Source organism: Microcebus murinus, chromosome 25, assembly GCF_040939455.1.
Source record: "Microcebus murinus isolate Inina chromosome 25, M.murinus_Inina_mat1.0, whole genome shotgun sequence".
Lineage (NCBI taxonomy): Eukaryota > Metazoa > Chordata > Mammalia > Primates > Cheirogaleidae > Microcebus > Microcebus murinus.
The window spans coordinates 6,399,196-6,421,260 of record NC_134128.1 but is presented as its reverse complement, the minus strand read 5'-3'; the positions used below and the strand labels follow the sequence as shown (position 1 = coordinate 6,421,260).

The 22,065-nt window shown below is 43.6% G+C and overlaps 1 protein-coding gene across 2 annotated transcripts in view; it reads right to left on the bottom strand.

The window, feature by feature from the left end:
• Window positions 1-333: 333 nt before the first annotated feature.
• Window positions 334-22,065, bottom strand: part of PRTFDC1 (phosphoribosyl transferase domain containing 1) — an 85,892-nt gene continuing 64,160 nt past the window's right edge. For both annotated transcript variants that reach the window (XM_075997708.1, XM_075997709.1), the window contains exons 4-9: window positions 19,456-19,521; window positions 8,802-8,819; window positions 6,268-6,350; window positions 5,809-5,855; window positions 2,839-2,915; window positions 334-1,618 (exon numbers count right to left, since the gene is read on the bottom strand). In XM_075997708.1, the coding sequence (XP_075853823.1) occupies window positions 1,571-1,618; window positions 2,839-2,915; window positions 5,809-5,855; window positions 6,268-6,350; window positions 8,802-8,819; window positions 19,456-19,521 (339 nt within the window). In that variant the 3' untranslated portion in view covers window positions 334-1,570. The remainder of the gene's footprint in view (window positions 1,619-2,838; window positions 2,916-5,808; window positions 5,856-6,267; window positions 6,351-8,801; window positions 8,820-19,455; window positions 19,522-22,065) is intronic.

The following is a 22,065-nucleotide window of genomic DNA, read 5'->3' as shown; positions in this document are numbered from 1 at the left end:
AAAGCTAGAAGGGATTCCCCTTGCTGGTTTACCCCTGGGGATATCTGGGTGTGGTTTGTTTTCTTCTCGGACTAAAACAAAGATCTGTAGGAAAATCCTTTACAACTAAAATTCCTTGTTGTTACAAACAAGCTTAAGGAGGAAAAAAAAATCAGACTAGCCTGGCTTAATTGTTTGCTTATATTAGTGCATATATTGGATTTAATCCAGGTTAATAAAAATAAAGCTACAGTATAGGTATATGGAGTAGTATATTTAAGCTGTTGGCTTGAGTACATTTTAATGGCTGAAAGTATATAAAAAATATGAAGGCGGAAGCAAAACAGTAAGCAGTTATAAAACATAACAAGTTTTCTTATTCTTTATTAGTTTAAAGGAAGCTAGAACCTAATAACAATATGCCACATACGGTTCAGAAGCAAACAAAGGCTGCTTAGTTATTTATTTTGCATTTGCTTTTTTTAGGAAGTGAGAAAAAAAAACAGCTCTATTGACACTCAAGTTTATTTTCAATTAAAATCCCCATAAATTAGAAAATGTCTCATACAATGGGGAAATGGAAAAAAAAAACCCTGTTATTCAGAAAAAACTTTCTTAAGTATGCTTGTTTCTTATAGTACCTTGGATTTTGTGATCAGTCTTATAAGGACACTTAAAAAATAATTCGATCTCTGTTTTCATGTTTAAGAGAGTACGTAACTGTCTTGTCCTTCGATGCAAATAAGAGGAAAAATTTATGCTCGCTTAGTTTTGAGCACTGAAAACACTCCCCCCCAATTCTGCCATTTGTTCGTGTCCCACGTGAATAAAAGGATGCAGCTTAGAAACCAGAGCCGTGCTGCCATTGTGTTTTTGCTAATTAAAATTCAGAGTATTAAACACAGTTGAGTACGTCCATGCATTCATGACATGCCGTCACGACACGCCGGAAGCTCCAATCCTCAGCGCTAAGCAAAGGCTCATTTCATAACATCATTAAGATTCATTGTGCGCCGCGTTCCAGAAAGGCTTTGTCAAAGCAGATAATAATGGCCTGTCAGATAAGCGCAAACAAAAATTTATATTAAATTGTCCTTTTCCACCCTCTTTTTTTAGTATGGGAACCTAGTTGCATTCCTAATATATGGCACTCAGGGCTTAAGTGGAAGGATTCCCAGGTTTTTAACACTGTAAGAATATTACCAAAATAGAGTATTAAAAAAATGTTAAGTGAAAAATATTTGAGTAACTAGGTGGGGGTATCTCAGGAGTGGCAATCCAGCTTAATGACCGTATGACAACAATGGAAGGTGTAGCGCAGGAGTGTGAAGGTAGATAGTGCTGGTGAGTCATAAGGCGGAGTGTTTAATTTGCAACAAGTCAAATAAAAGCATTGCTTTCTTTTCCTTAAGAACCTTTGGTACTCTTTCTATTATAATCTCAGAAAAGACAGGGCTCTCATTCAAACATTTTTTTTTTCTTTTACATCCTGCTGAGCGAAGACGTTTGGAGAGACACAGTTTCCAGCTGGCTTCCCGAGTACGGTCACAAGTGCTGCTGTCTGGGAATCCGATGGTGAGAACTGACATCTTTAGACTCGGTATTTTTCTTTACCGTGTTCATTGATCACGCATATGTGCTGAAACAATAAAGCATTTAAACCCGTCAGTTTCTTAACAAAGTAGGAGGCACAGATAATGCGAGGTAGTCATAACAGAATACCATCCTGTAATTGGTTATTGTTCCTTTAAATATATATGTGCGTGTGTGTGTGTGTGTGTGTGTGTGTGTGTGTGTATGTGTTACAGGTATGCGTAAAATCTAAATAGACCCATTCAGATGCTTGACAAATGGTTCTTTGTTGTTTTGGTTTTGAGCCCTATTTTGAACGCGGCTCCCTGGGTCTCTAAAACCCAGAGATGGCCAAGGAGCAGTGCGTTTAGCCCTGGTGGGAACAGAAGTCTCCTAATGGGAAAAGAACAACTCCTTCTGTAAAGGGAGAAATAAGAATGATTAACACAACATGAGCTCTTATTTGACCCTTTTTGGGTAGCAAGAGATGTGTTAGGAATATTTTGATGGCAAACAACAGAAATAGAGTCAGGCTAATAATGTAAGCAAAAAAGGAGGGATTTTTTGAAAGTATACTGGGGCAGCTCCTGGAATCCAAGGAAGAAGTAAGCCATGAAGCAACCAGAAGGTAGGAACAAGGGCAGTGCCAGAGGCTTTAGCCCATGGTGCTTGCAAATGTTCTAAAGCACTGCTATTATAGTGATTGAGGCCCTCAAACCATTGGTCTCTGTGATTTTTGGTTTAAGTTTCTAATTCCCAGGAAAAGAGACTGATTGGTCCACTCTGGGTCAGATGTCTATCTCTAGATCATTCAGTGTCAGTCAGGGCCACACAGCTGGGGCTCCACGGCTGTGTGTTGGGACATTTCCCCTGCAGGGGAACACTTGCGAGAGCTGCATGCCACTGTAATTGGAACCTGCTAGATTTCCAGGCCTGACACAGAACAGTGTATAGAATATTGGATGTTGTTATGGTTGGCTGGGCACATCAGTGACCATGGGAGAGAATGAGCACCAAGCCACAGTTCTGCATGTAGCTTCCTATTCCTTTAGTACAAAGTAGACAGAGACAGTCATCATTCACTTGCATCATCCTGATGCCTACTTTGCAGAACAGTGGTGGGAACTGACTGGGAGGATGGATGCAAAGTGCCCACCATATTCCCAACACAGGAGATATTCAATAAACAGCAGTCATCATCATTACTCTTTCAATGATTTGTTAAATTGATAAGTTACCATTAAGTTCTTTTGAAAAGGAGGCTGGGGATTTGCATGCAAGACTTACATTCAGATCTCTGAAGTATTCATTGTAATCTAAGGCATATCCCACCACGAATAAGTTTGGAATCTCAAATCCAGCATCTTAGCAGAGAGAGAGAGGAGGAAAAAAAAAGAAATAATTTAGATTATGTAAGTACAAAGCTACCATATGCTGCTGTTGGCTCTCAAACTCGGAGGACCTTTCATTTAGGCAGAAGGACGTGAGAAAAGTGAGCGGCGTGCGGGACGGGTGGGTCCTGAACCAGGTGACCACTCAGGGAGAAAGAGACAAGCCAGCGTGCGGTGAGCGACGCAACTCCCAGCAGGCGGAGCTGGGCTCAGGAAGCCCAGCAGATAACAAGTATGTATGAGTTGGTCACGTGGCCCTGGCGTTCCAGAGCAAGCGCTACATAATGATAAGACGCCAAAGCAAACACGCCGAATAGCACAAAGGGAAGTTCCAGCAAAAGGCTTCCCAATACTGCAACACGTGAACAGGTGCTCGGGCTGTGGCAACCAGGAAGCAGTTCTCCTCCTGTCCCAGCATCTCAGCTGGTTAAAGGACTGGAAGGTGAAGGCTGGGAGACAAGATGAAAGCAGATGGGCTTGTTCAGCTTGAGGAAGAGAATGCGGAAGGTTTAGTTTAATGCTGACCTTTGGGCCCACAATACAGAGGAAATCAATTAGCTCTTTATTGGGGACAGAATGAGAGGAAATGGATTTCAATGCAGTGCAGGGTACTCAGGTTAAGCAAAAGCAGAATTTATTGAAAAGAAGATGATTTTTATTGGAGGTGATTGTTAAGAACAGGCAAGAGCTCTCCTTCTCCAGAAGTCTTGAAACAGAATAAATGTGTCTTGGTCCAGTGATTTTCAAACTTTTTCCAGTGTTTTGGAATCTAAGTTTGTGCATCACAGTATTGCGGATAAGAGAGATACCTGCTTACTTCTATGAAACTGTTCTTTGGCACAGCCGGTGGACTTACAGCATGGACAAGGTCATCTCCATGGTGACTGTGACTCAAGGTGTTTTCACATGGAGAGACCAACTGGTTCCTGCTCACGGAAAGTGCCAGAGGTGAGGGACTTATATTCTAGGGGATTGCATAATAGGGCCACTTGTTCAGAAGCCCATTTGATTCTTCCAAACTGCAGAGTTTCTTGAAAAAATAAAATAACCAAAGAGGAGAAGTGAGAGAAGAAAAGATGTCAGCGGTTATACATTGAAAATAAAAGAAAGAGTCAATCATGAGACAGGAGAAGGGAAGTCCAGATAGAAAGCAGAAACAGCAATTCTGAGCTAGCGAAACGCATATGAGTAAGTCCCAGGCGACCCTGATTGTAACCAGGGTTGTAGCAATCATGATTTTACCATGAGCAACGCGATCCCTCCGTTAGCCGTGGCAACTCAGACTGGGAAAATTAGAGCCCAAAGCTGGTTTAAAAGGCCACACCTTGAGAAGTCAAAGAATCCAAGAAGGGTGATGGAGCAGTAAGACAGACAGGAATCAGAGTGACCTATGACCAGCCAGCAAACGAGGGCAGCCCCTACACTTCTATTTGCAGTTGCAGAAGCTACTTGCAGATGTAGCCCAAGCGTCCCAGCAGTGACTGGAACCAGGCTGCCTGGGTTCAATACTGACCCTACACTTACAGCTATGTGTCCATGGCAAACTGTTTAACCTTGCTGTACTGAATTTCCTCATCTGTAAAATGGGTACAGCAACAGCACCTACATTTAGAGAGCTATTGTGAGGATAAAATGAATTAATGTTTCTATACCTGTTAGAACAGTGCCTGGCACATCCTAAGCGCTTATTAGTGTTTGCTATTATTTTGTTAATGTTGTTATAAGTGATATGAGACATCTGAAATGAATTGGGTATGTCTGAAGTGAATGTTTTTCAACTTCAGTTAAAATCTTATCTATACAGTTAGTATCTTACACTCCTTCCTCAGAAAATTTCTGCTTAGTAACCTCGTGCCATCTTCACTTCATCTAAATTATATCCCCAAAGCCAGTAACCGACAGGAATAGCTATTGGGTCTCTCTGCGCAGAAGTGACATGGTCTAGAGTTAGCGTTGTACATCCAGCCAGGATCGAGACCTGTTTATAGAATAAAGTGTCACTGGTGAGATGTCACTGGCACGTTACCCATCCGTACTGCGCTTCTCTTTCTCCAATGTTTGTTCAGCTTGCTGAAGAGAACTGTAGCCAAATTATCCCAGGGGCTTTAGAGCAATGTAAGTTATAAAAATCAAGCTGAATTCTGCCTATGCAAGTAAAAAAAAAAAATCACTTCTAGTGTTAGAATAATAAATAATCTGGCTGCTTGTTTATCCTTCCTGGCATTGGACCTAGCCTCATCGCGGGGAGGAGCGAGCAGAGTGCCCTAGACGAAGGGAACCTTCTGGAACACGCGTCTGAAGTCAGGTGTGAAGATGGTATCTGGCGCTATCTGCTCTGCTAATTCTCTGTGCTGGGGAACTTCTGTTTGGAGGTGGTGAGGGGACGTCTCAGATTTCCCCTTCTGTGCACTAAAACTCAGGCTTGCTAAAGGTCGCCGTTGTGCATTGTCTGGTGACAGTTCCTGACGATGGCAGGAGGCTCGCTCTGGACCTCTGTGGCACACCTCTCCGAGCCCGCCTGGCCGAGGCAGGAACCTACGTGTCCGAATCAGTCCAGCGAGACCCCCTGAAACTTTTCAGCTGAATCTTTTGGAGTTAAGGTGCTGGGTAAAACCTAAAACTATGCAATTCACAGAACATCATTCCTGTGAAAGATGCAAATAAGAACATTTAAGACTCATTGTGAATGGTTCTACCCTCCCTAGCCAGGCAGGGAAGACCACGAGGAGTCTGTGGGACGATCTACAGCACATGGAGTGCTGTCAAAGAGGAAACTGAAGGTTCTTAAACACCACTCCTGAAAACCAACCAACCCACCCACCCACCCACCCACCCACCCACCGACCAAAACCCAAAAAACACTTACAGTCGGGTCTGAAGCCATCGCTCCTGGATGTTCGCTTCACCAACAAACTATCATTAAAAAAAGAGGTGTTAGTGATCCCAATGAAATCCCTGCGAATTGCAAATACAATTAAACATCATTCAAGTCTGTACTTAAGGACGGAAGTTGTTCCTGTGGCTCTGGCTAAGAGGCCCGATCAGAGCCATTGCACGGGGCTCCTCCGCTGCTTCTGGAAACAGCCGTGGGAGGCACAGGAAGGAGGGGCTTGAAACACAGCAAAGCATGTCTCTTCCCTCTCCTCTCTCCGGCTAGCAGGCAAATGGGCTATTTTTCCACGTGGTCAAACCATAACATCCCAGGGCAGAGGGCCATTGGTTTAGAATATATCACATCCTTTGGAAAGAGCATCCTGTGGTAGCACCCCCTTTGGGCTTACCTGGAGGGCCAGAACTTGCCTTGCCATGTGGATGTCCCACTCACCTGGCCACCTTAATCATGTTGGGCTTGTACTTCTCTATGCTGCTGAGCAGGGCTTTCATGGTTCTCCCGGTTCCAACGACATCCTTTGCAAAGAGGACAGGCAAATTCAACAGAGTGCATTTGAACAGCATAATAGATATTTCACCCAGGGAGAGATTCCCTATTAATAATGCACGCTAATTAGAAATGCCACCCAACTGGGCCGGGCGCGGTGGCTCACGCCTGTAATCCTAGCACTCTGGGAGGCTGAGGCAGGCGGACTGCTTGAGGTCAGGAGTTCGAAACCAGCCTGAGCAAGAGCAAGACCCCGTCTCTACTATAAATAGAAAGAAATTAATTGGCCAACTAATATACATATATATATATATAAAAAAATCAGCCGGGCATGGTGGTGCATGCCTGTAGTCCCAGCCACTCGGGAAGCTTAGGAAGTAGGATCGCTTGAGCCCAGGAGTTTGAGGTTGCTGTGAGCTAGGCTGAAGCCACGGCACTCATTCTAGCCTGGGCAACAAAGTAAGACTCTGTCTCAAAAAAAATAAAATAAAATAATAATGCATGCTAATTAGAAATGCCACCCAACTGGGCCAGGCGTGGAGGCTCACGCCTGTAATCCTAGCACTCTGGGAGGCCGAGGCGGGCGGATCACTCAAGGTCAGGAGTTCAAAACCAGCCTGAGCCAGAGCGAGACCCCGTCTCTACTATAAATAGAAAGAAATTAATTGGCCAACTAAAAATATATAGAAAATATTATCCAGGCATGGTGGCACATGCCTGTATTCCCAGCTATTCGGGAGGCTGAGGCAGGAGGATCGCCAGAGACCAGGAGTCTGAGGTTGCTGTGAGCTAGGCTGAGGCCACGGCACTCTAGCCCGGGCAACAGAGTGAGACTTTGTCTCAAAAAAAAAAATAAATAAATAAATAAAAAGAAGAAGAAGAAAGAAATGCCACCCAACTGAAGTCAAGCTGGCGGCAGACCTGGCTATGCTCCTTTAGACAGGCGCTTTCTTTCTAGAAGCTGGATTTGGGGAATCTGCTGGGGAGTATTTCTTCCGTGCATCCCTCAGCTGCGTGGAAGGGCTGAATGTAGGCTCTGAAGAGCCCGCGGCTCCTCGCTGAGCGGATCTGCACTCGTGCACGCACACCCAAGGACTGAATGTGGCCCTGAGGTTATGTGACACAATACGAGGCGCATGAATTTTCATGGGCGTGAGCATCTGAATACCCCGAATGGATAAACACCGCCCCGCTCGTCCCCACTCGACGGGGGCTCTGTGGCTGGAAGAGAGACGTGCCCGGGCAGCAGCTGGTGACAGCCCCAAGTACTGAGGGTCCGTGGCCACAGCCAGCCCAGGCCCGTCTCCGCTCGTGAGCTGCTGCACAATTAGAGGAGAATGGGCAGTGGCGATTTATTGTCCTTGGGACAGAAATCAGCTGTCCGGAGCTGATTGTCAAGACAACAGGTCTAATTTAGCAAGGGTTGGGCGATTCATTAGGTTCGAGGGTCTCCTTCGCGGGTTATGTGGAGCCAGAAGGGCTGCAGATGCATATGGCACACACGGGCCATTGTGTAACAACGGCTGGAACACAGCCCCCGACTCTGTGCCAGCTGATAAGACAGGCGTGTCCCGGAACAGACGCGTGGCCATTTGCTGTGCAGTCCATTACTGCCACAGGGCCTGCACTTGGTCTTTTCTTTTCAAACAGGAACACGAATTTAAAAACAAAGCATTGCCTTCCCCTAGATTGCTATTTTTTAATTGATTGTATAGACAATTTTGATGCCGAAGGTATTTGGGAATTGCTCGAAGTCATTAGGGGTCATTAACAATGCATTCAGGGTAAAGAGAGTTTTAACCTCGGTTTTACTATATGAAATGCATTCGGTGTGGTGGGCTAGTTTCCCCTTCTCTGGAAATGTCTGATTCACAAATAGGTACAAGAACCAATCTAGAGATATGTGAAATTGCATCTAAAGAAAGGATCAAGGCCGGGCGCTGTGGCTCACGCCTGTAATCCTAGCTCTTGGGAGGCCGAGGCGGGTGGATTGCTCGAGGTCAGGAGTTCAAAACCAGCCTGAGCAAGAGCGAGACCCCGTCTCTACTATAAATAGAAAGAAATTAATTGGCCAACTTATATATAAAAAAAAAAATTAGCCGGGCATAGTGGCGCATGCCTGTAGTCCCAGCTACTCGGGAGGCTGAGGCAGAAGGATCACTCGAGCCCAGGAGTTTGAGGTTGCTGTGAGCTAGGCTGACGCCACGGCACTCACTCTAGCCTGGACAACAAAGCGAGACTCTGTCTCAAAAAAAAAAAAAAAAAAAAAAAGAAAGGATCAAGTGCCACACAACTATGACTGCAAAGCTTTTATACTAAGTTGTTTGAAGCCAGGGATGCCAGGTGGCTCTGCAAATCTGGAAAACCAGGTACACAGTGGGGATTCAAGAAATCCTTGGACAATACGACACGTTCTATACTTTAAAACTCACCGTTAGAGTCTTTCAACTTCCGATATGGAAAAGGAAAGGCCAGCTTACCTCAACAATGAGAACATTCTGAAAGAAACAAAACCTGTACTTTAGAATATGATGCCGATCTGGCTCACAAGATAAACACGCATTTTGCTTCCAGTTAGAATTTTGCAATTTGCTTAGCTGGTCCTGCCCCATCCATCTACTCCAAACGATTAGAGGCAATCTAGGTATTCCAGATTCATTTGAACAGTTCCTCTGGAATTACCTGGTGGCACAATATTAGTATCTATATTCAGGTCAGGAGCAGGCTTACCTTAGACCCCGTTACCTGTCTGAAGAGCTACCCACAAAGTCATCCCATTTCAATAACTCTGCAAGCACCCCCAGCCAGCATTCCTTTGGGATGCAAAGCTTGCTAAGAGTGTACCAGCAAAACAAGGCAACACGAAATGAATCACTAATCGAGATGGATTCAGCTGTGACAGCCTTGTTCCTGCATAGCCACGAAAATCCCTGAGGACTCAGCGTTTACTCCCAGATTGAGTCAACCTTGAGGAAGGCAGTGGCTAGAGAAAGGGCTGGGGGTGCCGGGTCTGTATTTTTAGTGAGATGGTTAGGTCCCTCGCTACATGCTCTCCGGGCATTCCTCTACTTCTCCCCTAAATACACTGATTATGTTTCATATTAATTTCTTGTTTGATACCTGTCTACCCTATTAGACTCTGAACTTCATGAGGTGGGGATCACGTTTGTTTTGCTTACGATTGCATTTCCAGACCCTAGCATAATGCCCGCCTGTAGATGCTCAATAATTATTTGTTGAATAAAGGAATAATAACTGATTAAGCTTATTAATGAGTGAAAAACAACCAATTAATTAGATTAGCAATTACCTATCAATGCTGTCCCACCAAATTAAAATATGAATGTGTTAATATGACATTCTCATTAACTAAATGGTGAGAATACTTCTTCATTGTCATACTTCTTTAGATGACCTTTCATTTATCCCTATAATTTATGTAATACTATAAAAATCAAATAAATATTACATATTAGAAAACTTACTTAGGTCTAATACAAGACTAAAAATTAATGAAAATGTTAAGCACCCACCCAACCAACCAATGAACCAACCAACAACTCTTTTAACTTTGTACCATATGTCAAATGCATTCTTAGGTGGAAATATCTTCCTGGAAGTGTTTTTTTCACAAGTATAGCATTTTCGTTCATTAAATCCATTGAAAAAAATCTTAATTTTATCGTGAAAATGTAAGATTATTTTGTCCATTTTTTAAGCAAGTTGTGCCATTAAAGCCTCTACTCTAAGAATCACACTGACAGGGGAGTCCTGTTGGCATTTTAAACACTATTTGCTATGATCTTAACCATCAAGCCACAGTGGTTGGTTAGAATGTGCATTTTTAGTTTGAATGAGGTTGACCAACCCGGCCTGTGAACAAACCAGAATACTTGGAGAATGTTGTGGTTAATTTAATTTCCTGGTTCACAATCTCTTTTTGTTTCAACTTTATAAAGAAAAAGCTTTCTAAAATGTGTTCGTCTGCATTCTTGCCTAATTAAGTAGAGTGCACTGAATGTAATTAAATCCTTTTTTTTTTTTTTTGACAGTTCAGAACCTTGCAAAACAAAAGAGTCATCTTTGAAAAGATTAGCTTCAACTCTCAGATACAGTGGTGGGTGGGATGTGAGGCTTGGATATTGTCAAAATTTCTCAAACATATTTTAAAATCAAAGTAATGCATCCACATGTTTAGAATCAAATAGACTGGAAGGTTTTTAAAGAAAAACACCTCCCTTCCACTTCACCTCTCCTTACTCTCAATTTTGTTCTCTAGAGACAGTCACTTTTAACTCTTTTAGCTGTTTTTCTGGTTGCTTCTATATTTCTTAAAAATATATCTAATAATATGTTTCATATAGCTATTACCATTTTAAAAAACATACTTAAGTTATTTATTGATTTTTTTTAGGTTGCTTGTTTTTTAAAAAGGTTTAGTATATATGCATGTTCATTTTTATTATAGAAAGTTATGAATGCAAAGGAAAAGTTCTTGAAGGAAATTAAAAGTGCTACTCCAGTGAACACATGACTAAGAGAGCAAAACACTTCTGTGGAAAGCAATATGGAAATACCTCAAAGAGATACAAGTAGATCTACCATTTGATCCAGCAATTCCACTACTGGGCATCTACCCAAAAGAACAAAAGACATTCTATAATAAAGACATCTGCACTCGAATGTTTATGGCAGCACAATTCACAATCGCAAAGATGTGGAAACAACCCAAGTGCCCATCAATAAATGAGTGGATTAATAAAATGTGGTAAATGTATATCATGGAATGCTACTCAGCCACAAAAAACAGTGGTGATCTAGCACCTCTTGTATTATCCTGGACAGAAATGGAGCCCATTCTACTAAGTGAAGCATCCCAAGAATTGAAAAATAAGCACCACATGTACTCACAATCAAATTGGTATTAACTTATCGACACTTAAGTGCACATATAGTAATAACATTCATCGGGTGTCGGGCAGGTGGGAGGGGGAGGAGGGGATGGGTATATACACACCTAATGGGTGCTGTGCACACCGTCTGGGGGATGGACACGCTTGAAGTTCTGACTTGGGTGGGGCAAGGGCAACACATGTAACCTAAATATTTGTACCCCCATAATATGCCAAAAAAAAAAAAATTAAAAAAAAGCAGGCAAAACAGCCTCACTGCTGATATGAAGAAAGTTTGAGTGGTCTGGATAGAAGATCAAACCAGCCACCACATTCTCTTAAGCTAAAGCCTAATCCAGAGCAAGGCCCTAACACTCTTCAATTATTCATTCATTCATTTACTTTTTTTACAGGGTCTTAGGAGTTTCCAGTGGCATCTCTTCAATTATTTGAAGGCTGAGAGAGGTGAGGAAGCTGCAGAAGAAAAGTCTGAAGCTACCAGAGGTTGGTTCATGAGGTTAAAGGAAAGAAGTCATCTGTCTATGACATGAAAGTGAAAGGTGAAGCAGCCAGTGCTGACGGAGAAGCTGCAGCCAGTTGTCCAGATCTAGCTAAGAGCACTGATGAAGGTGGCTACATTGAACAACACATTTTCCATGTAGGCAAACAGTGTTCTATCGGAAGAAGATGCATCTAGGACTTTGATAGCTAGAGAAGAGAAGTCAATGCCTGGCTTCAAAGCTTCAAGGGACAGACTGACTCTCATTAGGGGCTAATGCAGCTGGTAACTTTAGGTTGAAGCCAGTGCTCATTTATCATTCTGAAAACCCTAGGGCCCTTAAGAATCACACTAAATCTATTCTGCCTGTGCTCCGTACATGACACGCCAAGGGCTGGATTGTAGCACACCTGTTTACAGCATGGTTGGCTGAATATTTTAGGCCCACTCTTGAGACCTACTGCTCAGAAAAAAAGATTTCTCTCAAAATGTTACTGCTCATTGACAACGTACCTAGTCACTCAAGAGCTCTGATGGAGAGGTACAGGAACATTGATGTTATTTTCATGCTGCTAACTCAACATCCATTTTTCAGCCCATAGATTAAGGAGTCATTTTGACTTTCAACCCTAATTATTTAAGAAACACCTTTTGTAAGGCTGTAGCTGCCATAGATACTGATTCCTCTGATGGATCTGGGCAAAGTAAACTGAAAACCTTCTGGAAAGGGTTCACCATTCTAGATGCCATTACGAACATCTGTGATTCATGGCAAGAGGTCAAAATGTCAACATTAACAGGAGTTTGGAAGACCTTGATTCCAACACTCAAGGATGACTTTGAGGGCTTTACACCTTCAGTGGAGGAGGGAGTAACTGCAGATGCGGTAGAAAGAGCAAGAGAACTAGGATTAGACATGGAGCCCGAAGATGTGGCTGAATTGCTGCAGCCTCATGATCAAACTTAAACAGATGAGGAGTTGCTTCCTGTGAATGAGCAAAAAAAGTGATCTCTTGAGATGGAAACTACTCCCGGGGGTGGTGGTGCTGTGAACATTGTTGAAATGACAACGAATTTAGAATAGTACATAAACTTAGTTGATAAACGGTAGGGTTTGAGATGATTGACTCCAATGTTGAAAAAAGTTCTATGGTGGGTAAAATGGTATTAAAAGCATCACATACTACAGAGAAATCTTTCATGAAAGGAAGAGTCAATCCACGTGGCAAACTTCACTGTTGTCTTATTTTGAGACATTGCTATGGTGATCCCAACTTTCATCAGCCACCACCCCATCAGCGAGCAGCTGTCAACACTGAGGCAAGACCTTCCACCAGCAAAGAGATGATGACTTACTGAAGGCTCAGTTGATCATTAGCATTTTAGCAATAAAGTGTTTTTAATTAAGGCATGTACATTTTTTTAGACATAAGGCTAGTGCATACTTAATGGACTATAGTATAGTATAAACGTAACTTTTATCTGCATTGGGAAACCAAAAGAATTGTGTCGCTTGCTTTACTGAAGTGGTCTGGAACCAAACCAGCAACATCTCCAATGTACTGCCTACACCAGGATTAATTATAAGGGTTAAGGGACCAATACTAATGCATCTCTATATGATCAGCACGTAACATGGAGACTGGCATCTAGGAAGTGGTCAAGAAATGCCTGTGGACTGAATCAACAATTTCAACCTCTTTTCTTTCACTTTCTCTAGATCATTATACTGTTGATATCTCCCCGCCATTTTTCCTTAATGATCTGCAGTTCCTCCTTACCCGAGCTACAGTTAATGTCGACTGCTTTTAATTTTGTGCCAAGCCATTTTCTAAAATTCCCATATTTTGAGTGGGCAACCTTGGACATTTTTTCAGTACACAATGTGCCTCCCAAACACTTCCAATCTGATAACTCTGATCACTGAAGCTGAGATGTTTGCCAGTTACTGTCTTAGTCATCTCATCACACCTAGCTCATTTCCTCCCAGAAAGCCAGTAAAATCTGCAGCCCAGGGGCTGCAGGCAACAAACTCGACAGGGAATCTCTGGAGTGTGTTCTCTCGTTGCTGTTGCTACGATTCTGATTAAAGCTCATCACACGGAGTTTCCTAATGAAAAAGAAGGCAAGAAAGACGAAGAGAGAAAGAAGACAGAAGGAAAGAATTGTACAGATCTAAATGATTTTCTTAAATAGGCTATCCCTACTTTTAGTCTGTTACATGCACGATGATTTGCACGCCGCACTGTCTAACCTGCAGGAGGGTCACTTTCCGTCTGTGGCCGCCCTCACTGGAGGGACGGCCGCGGTGATCGTGAGCTGCACTGCGGATGCAGAGATTGGGTGAGAGTGTGAATGTAAACCCCATGGAGAAAGGAATGTGGCTCAGCATTTCATTTTATGTGATAATTCACAAAATTGCCAGAATCATCAGTCAGTGGGCATTTCCATTATTGTTCTCAGCCTCGTCAGTTGCAATAAAAAAGAATGATTTAAACAGTGAAGGCAGCCAAGGGGGAAATTTTGGCAGGTTCCGATGCTCCATTCTGGCATTTGATTAGAAACTTATTTGGGGGCAGGGTGGGCGGGGGGAGCCATGTCTCCTGAAATCTTGCATTGAAACCTGCACATCTGTGTTTTCACACTGCCAGATTTGGGAGTGTTTCCGTGGGTTTGGTTTTATTCCACCCTTTCAGAGATTTCTCTTGCACATGAATAAAAATCTTCTTGCTTTAATGGCTACACACAGTTTATGAAGTGCCAGGATTAAATCAACATTGAAAAACGCTGCCGCAGAGCACGCTGTGTAGACAGCTTAAATACACCGAGTAAAATGCTTTTAACACTGTGAGCTGAAGAGGCCATTTAACTTAATCTTGAGGGCTTCCTTTATTCAGCAGCAATGACCTATTTAGAACCATGACTCAGCCAGCCTCCCTCGTGAGTTTCCTTCTCTTCACAGAAAGAAAGAAGGAAGAAAAGAGAGCAAAAACATAAAAGAGGAGAAACGAGAAAGCTGTATATGGAAGGCTGTCTAGAGTCTCTGTTCTTCTAGCTACTTTAACTCCCATGTGTTCAGAAGGCTCCAGAAGTTACACAGCACCCAGTATGGGGCTCATGCGGTCTCTATTTCCTCAACTTGGCAACATGATGCAGGTGAGCTCTTTCCACACATTTTATAAAGTTCTTCCATAAACAAATTTCATTTAAAAAATCCTTCCTATTTTCAGACTTGTCCTGAGTTGCATCACAAACAGAAAAGTAAAATTAAATATTTTTAAAAAGAAAAAATTTTAAATTATTAAAAAAAAATCCTTTCTAGCCCTCCCTCCTCCATTCAGCGCAGTCCTCGCCCCTTTTCACAGGGAGAGTCCTTCTCTTCCGCCCTGCTTTGCTCTTGTAGTCCCAGCGCATGCCTAACGCACAGCTCCAAGATGTCACCACCGCTCTGCCACTTCTGTGCCTGCCGCTTGCTGTTCTGAGCAAGTTCAGCTCTTTACTGAGACTTTCAATGTTCTCTACAAACCAAATCCAATGCACGTTTTCAGTTTGTTTCTTACCGTTTCCTTGTTTTGGACTAGTTTCCTTGGGTCCCGCTGGTTCACTAGTGTCCGGCCATCCTATTCTGTCCCCATTCACCCCCCACCCCACACTCCACGCGTCTCTTTTGTGTTAGTCCCCATCTTTCTGGTTCCAAGGAAACGCTAACCTTCCTCTTGCTAAGACCCTTACAGTCCCAAGGACCCCTCCCTTCTTTGGACTTCCTTAAGCCCAAGGAAAGAGCCTTGTGTGAATTGTCCCTGGAGCTTTTCTCAGGGCGCCGAGCATTAAAGAAGAGACTGTGTGTGCACGTTCCCGGCAGCCCAATAGCATGGTGATGCGTGTAACTTAAATGTGAACTTGTTGGTTGACTGACAAACGGTATGATGAGTACATGAGAAGGGAGAAGTTAGACGATGACCTGGAATAGCCCTTCCATCCAAGGCAGGTATTTACTGCAGTTTCAGACTTTATTCTACAACCTTTGAAATAAATGCCTACCGATTGTTGGGTGTCTTTTCCTTTAAAAAATTTTTTTTTCCAGCGAATGTATATTCTGCATGATGAAAAGATCCCAGAGGGCCTCTGCAGTTTATTTTTAAAGTTCTCTCAAATTCTTAACAGATAGCCTTTCTCTAAAAGGCTGAAGAATGGGTGGACAGGGCAGGCCACATGAAGGCCTTTATCTGTTTAAGGAAAAGGAAATTCCAAAAGTGAAGTGAATTTTTTTTTTTACTCCTCCAACCCTCAGCTGTGCAGCATGCACTTCCTCAGTCCCCTCTTGAGTCTCTAGCGACCGAAACCTTCTGCCTCTGCAGAGACAGTGGTCTCGCCTTCACTCTGCACTTTACTCCTCTGAATTCGACTAAATCAGCCAGCTGACGCGTCCTTGGAGAGATACAGGACACCCAGTTACATGTGAATTTCAGACAGACAGACAACAAATAACTTTTTAGAATACGTATGTCTCAAATATCACCTGGGACATACTTATACTAAACACACGGGATATACTTATACTACAATTTAATTCATTGGGTTTATCTGAATCTCAAACTGAACGTGCTTTTTTCTTTTGTTTTTGCAGAGTCTGACAACCCTGAGAGGCCACTGACAAGTTCTCGGCTGGCAAGTGATGTGCTAGAGCTGGTACTGGAAGAGGATCCCTGTGGCTGCTTCGTGGAGAATGGTTTGGAGGGGAGCCAAAGTGGAGCGAAGGGTGATGTTCGGGGAGATTAGTTAGACTGTCATAGCAGACCCAAGAACGGATAGCGGTGGCCTCATTTAGAAAACCAGTGCTTCTCACACCTTAATATGCATAGGAATTGTCTTAAACCATCTTGTTAAAATGAGGACTGAATTTCAGTAGATGTGGAGTGGGGCCTGGGAATCTGCATTTCTCATAGCCTCCTAGGTGCCGATCTGCTGGTTCCTACACCAAGGATTGGCGCACTATGGCCCCCTGGCCAAATCTGGCCTGCTGTCTATTTTTATAAATAAAGTTTTATTGGAACACAGCCATGTCCATTTGTTTCCATATTGCCTATGGCTGCTTTCACATGACAACAGCAGAGCTGAGTATCTGCAACAGAGACTGTGTGGCCCACAATGTCTAAAATACCATTGTCTGGTCCTTCTTAGAAAAAGTTTGCTGAACTGTGACCCAGATAACGCTTTGGGTCAAAGGTTAAGACTGAGGGACAGTCTTAGGGAGACAGCTAGGGAAATGGAGAAAAGTGGACAGATTCAAGATGCATTTCAAAGTATGACTTTATGGTGTAACCTGCCCTGGTCTCGCTCTGTTGCCCAGCTGGAGAGCAACAGAAGCCTCAAACTGCGGGGCTCAAGTGACTGTCCCCCCTCAGCCTTCAGAGTAACTGAAACTACAGGCACACACCACCACACTCGGCTAACTTTGAAAAAATTTTTTGTAGAGGCAGAGGTCTATGTTGCCCAGGCTGGTCTTGAACACCCAGCCATAAGGGATTCTCCTGCCTCAGCCTCCCAAACTGCTGGGATTATAGGTGTGAACTACTGTGCCTGGCCTGGCATTCCCTTCTGATGGGAGTCTAGGCACTCTGAATATTTAAGCTTAAATTGGTGTGACAGTTGAGAACCTGGCTGATCGGTGTTGACTCATCTTAGAAATATTTATCCAGTGTGTGCTAAGCCAAAGGGGCTCTGCTTGGCACACGTTTGAACATACACAGAAACACATCTGTGCACACACAGAGAGTGTAAGGATACCACGAAGTGGCACCTGGTAACTTGGAAGAAATCATCTGTCATGCTAACAAAAAGTTAAAGCAGACTCCTGGCTAGTTTTCTATCTCTGCTACCTGAACTTCCAAGATCTCTACTTTCCCAGGGGGTCTTAGTTGTAATTATAGGAGGGGACAGTGAGGCACAGAGCTGTCATCCTTCTGCTCACTCCACCCCTAGTGAGGTGCTACCCTTTACTCAACCTCCTCCCTAGCTCTAAAAGAAGGAATATCCAGTGCTCACCTAGAAGGAAATTGCTTTAAAACAAAAGGGGGGCAGGTGCAGTGGCTCACACCTGTAAGCCTAGCACTTTGGGAGGCTAAGGTGGGAGGATTGGTTGAGGCCAGAAATTTGAGGCCAGCCTTGGCAACAGAATGAGACCCCTGTCTCTACAAAAAATAGAAAAATTAACCAGGTGTGGTGGCTCATACCTGTAGTCCCAGCTACTCAGGAGGCTGAGGCAGGAGGATTGCTTGAGCCCAGGGATTTGAGGCTGCAGTGAGCTATGATGATGCCACTGCTCTCTAGCCTGGATAACAGAGTGAGACCCTATCTCCCACTCATAAAAAACAAAAAAACCCAAAAAACCAAAAACCAGGAATGGAAGATGATTTTATTCGGGAGAAAGACCACCATTCTATGTACAAATGTTTTTTGGCATTTGTTTGGGAATCTTGGAGTTGTCCCTTTGACAGACTCCATAGTGAAAGCACAAGGTAAGATATTTCTCTGTGTAATGAACCCGTGGGGCAATGTCCTAGACAAAATGCAAGTGACTTATCATTTAAAGACCACTCCAAGGTTGTTCAAAGTTACGAATTTCTGGAAATTGCTTTGACTCTTCTAGCTTTCTGGGATGTTACTTTATGCACTGATGTAATAGCATCAAATGGTGGCTTCGTGATGCATCAACATCAAGTTAATTCCAATTTTTATGGAACATAATTTACTGCTAGAGAGCAATTTAACACATGGATCCTAGTACGCTGTCTTCAAAGGAGGGGGAAGTAACCTGTTTTGTAGTCGGAGTCCTTGTGGCTCTGCGGCGCTCCTAACATCATCATACATATTTTTATTTAAATGTGGCTGTTATTCCTCCCCCTACACAGGCATTGCATAACAATAATGACTACAAGTATGAGAAATTAAGCCTGTGTACTAGACTGATCCGTTTTACTTAGAAAGCTGAAGCTGCTCAGGGACAATGGATACAAGATAGGTCAGCATGGCTGAACCCAAACAAATTCTGGGTTGCTTTTATTCACAGCAAACTTGCATTTCAGGTCACATTCCTGAAAGATCACCTGCTGTAGCAAACAACCTTTCCTTCCAATTCCTGTATTTATGGCAGAATCCATCTAGACAGTCTTTCCACTTCATCATTAATCACTGGCAGATTTGGAACTCCAAGTTAAAACTGGGGGTGTTCTTCTCACAATCTAATAGGTTAAATTCTTTTTAATACAAAGAAAAAAAAAGGCAAAGGGCTGAAAAATGTGCTCCCACAAAGGCCTACTTTCTTCCCTCCCCAGATTTTGTACATTTCGACGAACCTGTTTAAATGCAGCAGCGAAGGGCCTAGGCGCGGAGGCGCAGATGAGAGAAGAAACAGACAAACGAAGGGAAAGGCTTCCTTTCCAGAAGGTTCGTGAAAGGAGGAGTAGAAAGGATCTGAAGGAGGAGGGCTGGGGGGCTTTGTTGTCTGCACTAAGCTTGGAAGGAAGCTCGGAGAGAAAGATTTGCTCCGCATCCTGTCCTGGAAGCCTTCTAAAGGGAGCGTTGCAGAAAGGAGAGAAATCATTAAAAGAATTCGCTCAGCCATTTGCGTGAATTAGCAAACCCGGGAGAGTGTCTGAAACCTCTTGCGAGTGCTGACCTGAAATGAAGGTCACAGATGTCCCCAGACATCAGTGAAGACCGAGCAAGGCTACATTAACAAACCTTTCCAGCCAGCGTCGAAAGATCCTCTCCTCCTATTATCTGCATCTCGCCCATGGACTGGTCATTCTACCAAAAAAAAAAAAAAAGAAGATGGTACTTTACTGCACAAGCAAATCTTTAAAGCACAGTTCCCATCCACCCTGTTAGCGGCGGCATCGCGCCTTGCAAATACAGCACAAATAGCTGGTACCCATTCACGGTTGCCCATGGTTACCAAGAGCCACTCTCCCGCGGCTGCACAGGGGACAAAGCCTTCTAATGGCTGGCAGGAGAGACGAGTGTGCAGGGGGGATGGAAGGCTGCGGAGAGGATAAACAGACTTCATTCTGAAGCAAAACGCTGTGCAAGGCGCCCGAGGCAGACAGGGAACTGGGGAGGACAGTGATATTCCTGCACTTTGCTGGGGACCAGGGGACACGGGAGCCTGGGAGCGGGCCAGGCATTTGGCAGCTTTGCCACCAAGACCTAGTTATGGGCCCAGAGTGAAGAACAATCGGTTTCTGGCCCCCCGAGAGGCGGGAGGCCTCCTCTACTCCCTCCCACTGGAGACCCAGCCAAGGGCAATGCTAACAGGCCGGGGACCAAGAAGTCTTGCACTCAGACCTTCTGCCACAAGCGACGAGGCCCCAGGCGATTTCTGTGGGTCTGGGAATCGGAGACCCAGAACTCACGTGCTTAGGAGACTTTGCATTCGAATCTTGGTAGAGCTTATGATCCTTCACTTTCACAATGTTTATGTATGTACAGCATCTTGTCCTAATGAAACCTCGCAACATGTACAAACAGAACATGGATTGTCCTAGAGTGACCATCGCAACAGAGCAGCATGAGGCAAGACAGGAAACAGTTGGCAGCTTGTCTTCTAGCCTCGTTACAGACACACTCGAGGAACCTAAGCAGGTATCCTCAGGCAGTCGGCTGCACGACCCGGCAGGAAGGCTGTGATGTTGCAACCCTCTGTGCGACGTGCTGAACCGGGAATCACCTCGGTCACTGCTGTGGACAGCTGCGGCTTTTGCCAGCTCAGCACTTTCTTCCTTTATTCTAGCAAGGAGGCCCTCCCTCTTTCGGGGGCCAGGGGAGTCCATTCCATGCAGCTCAGGCCTTAGCAGCGCGGGGCACCAGCTGCACCTGCAGCTACATCCAGCCTTACACTTTCCAGCTACTCAAGCCAATGCCCACGGGAATTTTCTCCGGCTGGTTTAAACTGAATTCTGTCACTTGCAACTGAGAGTCTCTATATAAACATACAGTTTTTCTTTTTTTAAGATAAGGTTTTGCTCTGTCACCTAGGCTAGAGTGCAGTGGCATCATCATAGCTCACTGCAACCTCCAACTCCTGGGCTCAGGTGATCCTCCTGCCTCAGCCTCCCAGGTAGCTGAGACTGCAGACGCATGCCACCATGCCCTGCTGATTTTTCTGTTTTTGTAGAGACGGCATCTCACTTTTGCTCAGGCTGGTCTCAAACTCCTGGCCTCAAGCGATCCTCCTGCCTTGGCCTCCCAAAGTGCTGAGATTACAGGCGTGAGCCACCATGCGTGGCCTAGACATATATAATATTCTGTCAAGGAATTGGTCACCTGGGAAGGGAAAAAAATAGCCAAACTACCAATAGGGCACTTTTGCAAATAAAGCACCTTTTGTGTTCTTATATTCCTGTTCAAAAGGGGGAAAAAAAGACCTTGAAAGGTTTTTACTTCCACTTGGAAAAGCATTTGCTCCTATGGAGAGGGAATACACGAAGGCAAAGAGAGGTTTCACAGGAGTCTGCCCAGCGGTGGCCCACTAAATTATTCATAGATGAAACCAGTCATTTTCTTCTTATGGGAACTGATCTCCAACGGAGAAAAATCAAAGACTATCCAGAATTCACTGATCTTTTGCTGTTTTTGTACAGCATATATAATCATATATTCACAAGCAGTCAGGACAATGATTAAGAACCTGTCAAAAATGTCAAGGAACAACATTTTCTTGTCACTTCTAGAGGTACCGAGATAGAGGAGTTCACATGGGAAGAATTTCTGCATATTAGACTCAAATATGTTGCTAATAGCAGCAGGAAAAATAAAATTTCAGTACCCCCAGGGGACTAGATGATACAGAATTGGATACAGCTACTAAACCACAAAGTGTAATGTAACCAATGAGATTTATATTCTGCAAGGTCAGAGTAAATTTCACAATAATTCTATTACATCTCTTTTCTATTGATTAAAAACAAAAAACACAAAACATTGGAAAGTTAAATAATGTGTTCACAGTCACACAGTTATTATGTTGGCAACCAAGTGTTATTTAAGAAAGCTTTACTTAGTTCACATCTATAAACATCTATTTTGGTTTTATTTTATTTTTAATTGACAAGTCATAGTTGTACACATTCATGGGGTACAGTGTGATGTTTAGGTACATGTATACATTGCAGGGTGATCAATCAGGCTAGTTAGCATATCCATGGCCTCAGATACTTATCATTTCTTTGTGGTTAGAACATTTAAAATTCTCTCTTTTGGCTCTTTTGAAATATACAGCGCATTTTTTTTTAAAAGACAGGGTCTCACTCCATCACCCAAGCTGGAGTGCAGTGGCAGGATCATAGCTCATTT